Consider the following 10,267-nt stretch of genomic DNA (forward strand, 5'->3'; position numbering starts at 1 on the left):
GCAACTACGTTTTACTTTTTTTTTTCATATTTTACGTCTGTGCTAATCGCCAAATGATTAGTCAGACTCTTTTCAAGAAATCTCCATCTTCTAACCTTGCTCCTTGCTTTCAGTAAAAAAAAACTAGTTTTTTTTTATTTAATTTCTGAACGTTTTGGGATTAATACAATAATTAAAACGAAATTTGCGTATTATTTTTTTTTTTTGCTAAACGGCTTTCTCTTAGTTTTGATCGGACGATTTTGAGAAAAGGGGGTGGAGGAGGAGGCCTAGTTGCCCTCCTATTTTTTCTTACTTAGAAGATCCAACTAGAACTTTAAATTTTTAACGAACGTTTTTATTGGTAAAAATATACATAACTTACGAATTAACTTATGTAACGTACTGCTATATTCGTATATTTTTGTTATGTATATGAAGAGGTACCCCGCTCTTTACACTAAAGCTTAAATTTTGTCCCAATTTTTTAAGAATGACCACTGAATCACAAAGGCCATAGAATAAATAGTTGAAATTACTAAAAATACTTTAGCGTAAAGAGCAAGGTATTTAGGGAGAGGTGAGCCCCTCATATGCTTAATAATCTCTAGTCGTTTTAAGTTTTCATGCTGCTCCTTCCTTTCAGTAGAAATTTTTTTTCATATTTATTTTTTCATTGTTTTTTAAACTAATGCTAGAAAATCCTGCCCCCCCCCCCTCATGGAATTTCTCTTCCCCCATTACAAATTCCTCCGAGGGAAGATCTTACCATGTATCCCTCTCCCCTCAACCCCCCCACCAAACCAAAAAAGTAAAACGTCTGTACACTTCCCAATAACCATTACTGTATGTAAACACTGATCAAACTTTTTTAAATTGCAGCCCCTTCTCCGGGGACTGTAGGGGAGTAATTTAGCCCCAAAAACTTTTTCGATTATGCTGAAAAAAATGGCTATATCAAAATCTCCATCTGTTGACTTTGGGAAAAAATGAGCGTGAAAGAGGGCCTATGTCCCCTCTAATTTTTTTGGTCACTTAAAAAGGGCACTGGATTTTCTAATTTCCGTTATAATGAGCCCTCTCACGACATTCTAGGACCACTTGGCTGATACGATCACCCCTCGAAAAAAAAACAGCAAACAAACAAATAAACACGTACTCATGATTGGTCTTCAGACAAAAAACCGAAGTTCCACATTTTTGTGGATAGGAGCTTGAAACTTCTACAGTAGGGTTCTGTAATACGCTTATGACGATGGTTTGATGGCAACTGATCCCCTCCCATGTCCTTCAATTCCCAAATTATGACTTTTAGGGGTTGTTTCCCCTTTTTTTCCAAAATAAGGTAAATTTTTACAGGCTCTTAACTTTTGATAGGTAAGGATAAATTTAATAAAACTTATATATTTACAATCAGTATAAAAATCTAATTCTTTTGATGTATCTATAAGTATTAAAAATCTTGTTTTTTAGAGTTTCGTTTACTATTGAGCTGTGTTGCTCCTTACTACAGTTTGTTACCACGAACTGTTTGATACTACCCGGGTAAATGGAGCTATGCAATCAATCGATTTTCTAGTTACTTAACATCACCTTTTCATCCTCATTTCTTCTTAGTGTAAACGACGTATTCTTCTTAGCTTAGGTTTCCAAACCTATTTTGTACTCAAAATTATCAATAAATCCAAAATTTTATTAATTTCACTCGTATTTTCATTTAGGACACCCAAATTGTCTATAAAGTCTAAGCCAACGAGTTTTACTCTCTCTTATGACGGCATGCTCTCCTATAGCCTTTCCTGCATTTGCAAAAACAGTCCTGCAACACAGTAAACCTACAAACTGTGTATTAGTCATTTTATCAATAGTGAGTTTCAATCCTTAACTTTCTTTGTTTTGAAGCCCTTTCAAATGAGCCTCAGTTCGGGTAAAAGGGTTTAAAAGGTATTTACAACCCCTAAAAGACCTAAACATACAACGAGTGAAGTATTCCTTCGAAGCTATAAAAAATTATCGAACTTTTCACGCCGGACAAAAAGATGGTGTGACTTACGTCACGTTTATATACAGTCAAAGAAAAAATTTACATAATTTTTTCCCAAAGATGGTAGTATCATTTTAGTATCTGATGTCACATTTATATACAGTCAAAGAGCAAATCTACATTATTTTTTCCCCAAAGGTGGTCGTATCATTTTAGTATCCATAACACTTGCAAAATCACAAAAGATGACAAATGACAAGGGACAGCTAAAGAAAAAGGCATGGAACAAGAAACTGCAAAAATTACATTGAATGGCAAAGGAAAACGTTGTACAAGGAAGTCTGCAATTAGAAGACCAAACAAAATTTTAATGGAACGAAGGAACGTGTTAGTTTAGCGTGTGTGCGTCTGTATGGATAAACAGCAAGGAAGAATTCATTTTTGGTGTATATGATAAGTGCACAATTACACAAGACGACAAATGACTCTACACAGCTTAAAAAAAAAAAAAAAAAAAAAAAAAAAAAAAAAAAAAAAAAAAAAAAAAAAAAAAAAAAAAAAAAAAAAAAACAAGAAACAGCAAGCATCGCATTGAATTGTGAACTAAAATGTGACATAAAACCAAAGAATAACTAAAAGAATATTTAAGACTAAAAGAAGACTAAGTCGCTTACACTAGGAACAAATGACCGTGAAAAGATGATTTTAAGCAGATAGAAAATCGATCGGAACATAGCTTTATTTACCACGTAGTACTGCTAGTAAAAAATGCGGATGCAATAAGATATATGAAGTAGGATAGCTAACGCCTAAATTTTTTCTTTCTTTTGCAGTTGAAAATTAGTTTGGATTTGGAATGATAGGTAGATAGGTTTTCAAACAAATATAATAATATTGGAACCAACGTTAATGTCGGACATGACTTTGAAACGTGGGCGCTTGGAATGGTGGAAGACTCGTTAAATGTTTTCCAGAGGAATTATTTTTCGGTACTTGTGAATCATAATAAAATCATAATTGATGTAAGAAATGATAATTGATAATCAAATGATACGAAAAATGGGGTTTATATCCACTTTCAAGGAATAAAATAAAAGAAACACTATTATGTATAAGTCGCGCTTTACGGATAAAGAATGACAAATTACTAAAGGCTATGATGCTTGGCCATCCATCTGGGATCAAGCAAATCTGGTTCTCTTCCAATGGATCGGAAAGAGCTTATGAGGAAGTATTTAAATACAATTGAAACTCTATGGGAGGTGGTAAAGGGCTATGTTTTAAATAAATTCGGTTGAGCAGGAGCTTGAGCAACTTTATTGGTTTAAAGCAGGTTAGTGCTGGAATGGCTTGCTGCAATAATATTAGGAATAGTAGAAGTAGGTTTGTTTTAGATATGACACAGCTATTGTTGCATCTAAAATAACTTCAAATCCTCTTCATTTAAACTTACTAATTCGCCACTCATCTCTTGACACTAACATCAGAACCTTTGAATATTAATTCATAGAGGCTATTGTTTCTTTTCCTTTATATGATTTAATACCAAAATTGTTATTCAAAGGTACAAAATAAAAACTTTATGTAAGTAAAGTAAGTAAGTAAAGTCAGTAAGTAAAGATGTGTGTTATTTCCAACAAAAGTATTTTCTAACACTGAAGTTCTAATTTCCACCCACTAAACGGGATATTTCTCATTTAGAACTCTTTTACGAGTATTTAAAAGTTTTTGTGTTTGTTTATAAAAATACTGTATTATTTGCTGGATTTTGAGCTTGTGTGCAAGATTCAGGATCAGAAGAGATATGGGAAGTAGTTTAAAATTCAAATTCACATTCAAAGACGAAAGGACATTTGTAAAATAAATGTGAAAAAACCTGCTTATTTCTTTGGTTAAACTCACCAATTTGACACTCATCCTTTAAAGACAACCTCAGAGCCACTGGACGTTCATTTGATAATACGATTATTTTTCTTAATCACTTTAAACTTTTCTCCCTGCTGGATGCGAAACCGCAAAAAAATTCAAATCTTCCCACAAGTGCCGAAACTCACTTAATAAATTTTGCATAAAAGCTTTCATCCTTCTAAATGAAAGTATTTGGTATTTTAATTTACACTTGAATTAATTGTTTTTGTTATTCAAGAGTCATTTTCTTTTTCATTTCATTTAGAATTTCAAGGGCATTTAAATGTATAATTCCATTGGCTTGCATTGCACCCAATAAATTATGTAATTCAATACAAAAATTATAAAATGTTAATTAACCAAAACGAACGCACAATTTAGATCATTTTTCTAAGACAACATTTGGAACTGTTGCTATGCATGGATTCAATGGGCACTTCCTCATTGAGGTACATGAGTGTAGGGCCAAGGGCATCTAATTAATGGTAATTTGGGTTTTTATGTTAAATAAAGATTCATCAGGAGCCTTGGACACGGTTTTATCTCTTAGTCCTTAGTACAATAATGACGGCCCTGGCTCGATATGTTGACTGTTAGCCCTACTAAGAGCGACAAGAATAGCCGGCGAATAGTAATGTAATGAATAAGAATTTATCCCGGACCTAAATTAAAAAAGAAGACATGATAGGATTAATTAAATTGACAAAAAAAATCAAAAAATATAAATAAAACGGTTTGGTTACAACAATATTTTCTTATAACATACAAAATTATTATAACTGTTATAATATTGTCTGAAATTCATTGATGTTATCAGCTATAGCAAAAAAATTACCATCAAAGTCACCTTGATTCAAATAATATAACTGAGAATTTTTGGTTGGCTACATTCTCTTAAAATTTTGAGTAAGTAGGAAATTATAAAAAACCTCATACTCGGAAGATCTATATTTCGTGACAGGACTGTCACTTAAAAAAAAAAAAATAAATAAAAATAAAAAACCTTAGCTGTTGAGAATGTTTACCGTTGAGATGATATATCCTCACTAGTGTCTCAACTTAAGACATTGAGGAAGAAAAGTCGTACTTCTAGAACATCTACTGTAGCATAGTGGGCTAAAAAAGAGCTATTTCCTCTTTTTCGTCAAGACACTCGTAGGTTTCAAAGTTTCAAACCGAGGGATTCCTAGGTAAAATCTGGAAAAAATGTATGCATTTCAAGTCTGCTAACGCCTGAATGTAAACATCAGTGGTGGAACGTTTCTCCTGAAATTCCAAATTTACCTATCAAATTTCAAGCAAATCTGAATTACTAAGGCTTGAAGTAAACACGGACAAAAAACTACAGTGAATGAATAAATGAGACATCTAGAGCTAAATTATAACTATATCCAGAACTAGAACGTCAGTGATAGTGATTTGAAGGATAGGTACTTTAGAAAAGTAGTAAATTAACGGAAAAGTTACCTTTTGAATTTCATCTATTTATCCAAAATAGGTTTTTTTTTACATATTGTGACTTTTATTATATTTTATGACTTTTAGGGGGTGTTTCCCACTATTTTCTAAAATAGGGCAAATTTTCTCAGGCTCATAACTTTTGATGGGTCAGTCTAAATTTAATGAAACTTATATGTTTAAAATCGGCGTTAAAATTCAATTCTTTTGATGTAATTATTGTTATAAAAATTCCGTTTATTAGAGTTTCGGTCACTATTGAGCCGGGTTGCTCCTCACCACAGTTCGTTACCACGAACTGTTTGATACAAAATTCCACATTTGTAGAGATAGGAGCTTGAAGCCTTAACAGTACGGTTCTCTGTGCCCTGAATCTGATGGTGTGATTTTGTTAAGATTCTACTACTTTTAGGGGGTGTTTCCCCTATTTTCTAAAATAAGGCAAATTTTCTCAGGCTTGTAACTTTTGATGGGTAATACTAAACTTGATTAAACTTATATATTTAAAATCAGCATTAAAAAGTGATTCTTTTGAAGTAACTATTGGTATGAAAATTCCTTTTTTTAGAGCCTCGGGTACTATTTAGCCGGGTTGCTCCTTACTACAGTTCTTTATTACGAACTGATTGATTTCAAATATATTTCATCAAGTTTAGTCTTACCAAGCAAAAGTAACGAGCCTTGGATTTCCGAAAAAAGGATGAAACACCCTAAAGTAAAATCTAAATGGAAATAGCACCACCAGAGAACCCTACTATAGGGGGTTTCAACCTCCTATCTTCAAAAATGATGAATTTTGTTGTTTTTTGTCAGAAGACAGATCACGGACACGCGTTCATTTTTTTCCCAGGGATGGGATGTTACGTGGGAGGATCTTTCCATGGAGAAAGGAGGCGCTGGATTTCCCATCATTATTTAAAAAATTTATCAGAAATGAAATATAAAATAGTTTTTTTCTACTGAAAGTAAGAAGCAACATTAAAACTTAAAACGAATAGAAATTGTTACATATAAGGAGCTTCATCCCCTGTCAGTACCTCACTCTTTATGCTAAAGTTTTTTTTTTTAGTATTTTCAAAACAGATAGGTATTCTAATTAAACGGGCTCTGTGATTCAGGGTCATTCTTAAGGAAAACAATTCAAAATTTTAGTGCAAAGAGCGAGTTATTGACTAGGGGGCGAAACTCCTCATATAAGTAATAATTTTTGTTTGTTTTAAGTTTTAGTGTTGCTCTTTACTTTCAGTTGATTCTTTTTTTTATTTAATGACATGAAGTTTGAAATAGTTTGGGCACATTCTGCGGATGAAGGGTGACAGATTGCCAAAGACTATTCATATCAGTCAACCGTCTAGGGCCAAAGGAAAAACAGGTCGTCCTCTGTTGGGGTGGGAGGATGTCCTAAGGAAAGATTTAAGGGAAAATGGTACTTTCTGGGAGGATGTAAAGATCGAGTTCTTGAGTAGATTGGTATCAGAGAGGAGTGTACGTAATTGTATCGGTCTTAGGTGGCTGGGTGCTGCAGTGAATTGTTAATAGTAGTAGTAGTAGCGCTTCATCAGTAGTGGTATATATTTCAGAAAATATTTTGGTAGGAATAAAATTTTAAACGACAAGAATTCCTGGTAAAGGGATCAATTTATTTCATCTATAATATATTTAATTATTATGCATTTAATCTTAAAAGAAAATCAAACTCAAACCAAATTTACACAAAGATTCATTAATTCCGTAGATTGTAACAGATATAAACTTGTCTTTATACAATTTACTACGCCTTAGAATAGTTTACAGAATTTTATAACTGCCATGTCAAATTTACCTCTTTTAAAACAGGACAATTCACCCATTGAACTTAATCCCTTATATATTCAGACATTAAAGAAATAGAATAGCGAAAGAGAAACAAAATTTAAACTTACTTTGTTTTATTGTCCTATTCAACTAAATAAAATGAACAGGTTAAAAAAAATATCGTCATAAGAGAATCTTATCAATTTTTTGTGATAAAAAGAAACTGAAAGCAAGAAGTTACTTGGACCAGTATTCACCAAAACTAAAAATGGAATTATCAAGACAATTGCTACACCACCAGTATTGGCTTTTTATGCCGATTCTAAATATATATAATATGAAAAAAACTTCGTTTTCTTAAAGAGTTAAAGAGGCTGCGTTCCAAAGTCGAACCTTAAAACGTACAGGAATTAGAAGAGGCAGTTGGGGGGCTGCCGCCCCCCAAACCCCCAGCTTTTAAAGACTCTTTTGTACAGGTTTTTTTTTGTGGGGGGGACTTCATTGTTACTATTTACTAGTTTCGGCGCAATGGTTCTCCTGTCCTCTTGTGTTTAACATTTTTCGAAGTTATTCCATTATTCATTCATTTCAATTTTTTGTTAATTAAAAGAGGGCCTTTCCGAAGCCAAGAGCGGGGGGTTAGCAAAAACACAAAAAACCTGTACAAAAGAGTCTTTAAAAGCGGATAAGCTCCTGGGCCCTAGGGGACCTTAACTTGTGAATTTCAGCCCGATCGGACAACGTTAAAGGGGGGCTTGGGTTGACAGGTCGAAACTTTCGGCCAGATTTTCCCCATGAAGAAAAAGTTGGAGGGGGATGAAATTTTGCAGGTTTCTTAGTTGGAACTCGGGCTACGAAATGCATCCCTCCCCATCCGTCTGCGACCACTGGAACCGAAGATCGCTTAACATTGTCGTGTGTCGCTTCTTTATACAACTAAAATGTTACATTCCAATATCTACCAGCACAGATGTGGGAAAGGCAAGGCAGGTCATCATCAGTCCCACGAGGAAACTTCTTTGGGATGACAAATACTGCTGGTAGCTTAGTTTTCAGCAGTTTTAAATGGTGTTATTTTCTTTTTCTATTTGTAAGAAGTACTTTAATATATTTAAAGAAATGTGTGTAAATGTATTTATCGATAAGAAAATCCTCTTGTAAAGGTTGTGAATTAGTATTCATCGCCAATTTTCAAGTATATTCAAATTTTATCCAAAATTGATATAGCACATTAAAACGTAGGACGATTCTAATCAACGCGCAATTACAGATTTACACATTTTTAAAAGCAATTAATCAGGGATCTAAGGGACCGGTACCTCAAATTATATCTTGGTTAGGCCTGGGTATGACTCAGTCAGAAATTAAATAAAAAAAGAGCTTTTCAATCGAAAGCAAGAAACGGATTTGAAAGATATTTGGACAAATTCTTCTGTATATGAAGGGGGGCTGTCTCCTCCTCAGCTTTTAACGCTTTACTGTGAAGTTTGGATTTTTTTTTCAAATTTTCTAAGAAAGTTTACAATTGAAAAGATTTTTCAAAGCACTAAAAAACTTGAATTTAATGAAAAGGTGTTGAGAAGGGGACAGTCCCCCTTATACGGAGTAATTTATATTTGTTTTAAGTTCTAAACTTGCTCCTTACTTTATTTGAAAAGCGTTTTCTATTTTTGTTTAATTACATATCATGAAACTATAGTTTTATAAATACAATATTTTTGGTAACGCAGAAAAAATGATCAATTTTTCAATGATTTCTGTTTGGATTTTGATGGGTAATCAAATAGTTCGTGGTGACGACCCGGCTCAATAGTAACTGAAACTTTAAAGAACGGAGTTTTGATACCAATAGTTATGTCAAAAGTATTAACTTAATATGCTGATTCCAAATATATCTTGTTTAGTTTATTTAAGTTTCATTAAGTTTAGTCTTACCCGTCAAAAGCTATGGGCCTGAGAAAATTTGTCTGATTTTCGAAAAAAGGGTGAAATACCCCCTCGAAGTCATAGAATTTTAATGAAAATCACACCATCATATTCAGCATATCAGAACCCTGCTATAGGGCTTTCAAGCTCGTATTTGCAAAAATGTGGTATTTTGTTATTTTTGCCGGAAGAAAGATCACGGATGCATGTTTATTTGTTTCTTTGTTTTTCTGTTGTTTTTTGTTTGGGGGTGATCGTATTTACCCGGTGGGCCTAAAACCTTGAGAAAGGGCTCGTTCTAAAGGAACTGAAATGTAATAATGCCCTTTTCAGGTGACAAAAAACTGGAGGGCAATCAGGCCCCCTCCCACGCCATTTTTTCCAAAAATCGTCCACTCAAAATTTTGAGATAGCTTTTCTCTTCAGCATAGTTGAAAAGCCCAATAACTATGCCTTTAGAGATACAATGACCCTACGGCCCTTATGGTAAGGTTTTTAAGCTATAAAATTTACCCGTGCTTTATTTGTTATTGGGAAGTATGCATACATTTATCACGAGGCGAAGGGAGGACGAATTTTCTGCTAGGAGAATTTTAAACGGGGAGAATTTTCTACGGAGAGGGAAATTTCCATGGGGTGAACTTTTCAAGGCAAATTTTACACTGGGTGAATTTGCCAGAATCCCTTTACGAAATTTCTTTATATGTCTTGCTTTCTCTTTATCGATTCAATTTCAGGCGTGGAGATGTTAAGGGTAATATTGTCTGGGGTAAATTTTCATCTGGATTGAATTGCCCAGACGATATTTCTTTGGGGAGAGGTATTTTTCCGTGGAGGTGGAGCCAAGTATCATGGCGTTATTTAAAAAACGATCAGAAATTAAACAAAAAAAAAACAACTTCAAGGAGCAACATTAAAACTTCAAACGAACAAAATTATTACGTATAAAAGTCAGGCTGCCCACTCCTCAACACCTCGCTCTTTACGCAAAAGTTTAAATTTTGTCCCAATTCTTTGCAAACAACTCTTGAAACGCAAGGGTCGTTTAATTTAAACAATACATAACTTTTTTTAAAGTGCCGAAACACTGTAGCGTGAAGAGCGAGGTGCCGAGGAGGGGGCAACCGCTTTCATATATGTAACTGTTTCTGTTCAAGACTGATTGAACAGAAACAGTTTGACTGAATTGAACTGATTGCTCAAGACTGAGCTCGTCCA

General features: G+C 33.8%; 1 protein-coding gene across 1 annotated transcript in view; it reads right to left on the reverse strand.

Annotated features, from left to right (window-relative positions):
• LOC136029701 (uncharacterized) overlaps nt 1-3,908 on the reverse strand; it is a 95,609-nt gene extending 91,701 nt beyond the window's left edge. The window contains exon 1 of the mRNA XM_065708205.1: nt 3,866-3,908. Within this exon, the coding sequence (XP_065564277.1) occupies nt 3,866-3,880 (15 nt within the window). The 5' untranslated portion in view covers nt 3,881-3,908. The remainder of the gene's footprint in view (nt 1-3,865) is intronic.
• Between the last annotated feature and the right edge of the window lie 6,359 nt (nt 3,909-10,267).

This window comes from Artemia franciscana, chromosome 7, assembly GCF_032884065.1.
Source record: "Artemia franciscana chromosome 7, ASM3288406v1, whole genome shotgun sequence".
Classification (NCBI taxonomy): Eukaryota; Metazoa; Arthropoda; class Branchiopoda; order Anostraca; family Artemiidae; genus Artemia; species Artemia franciscana.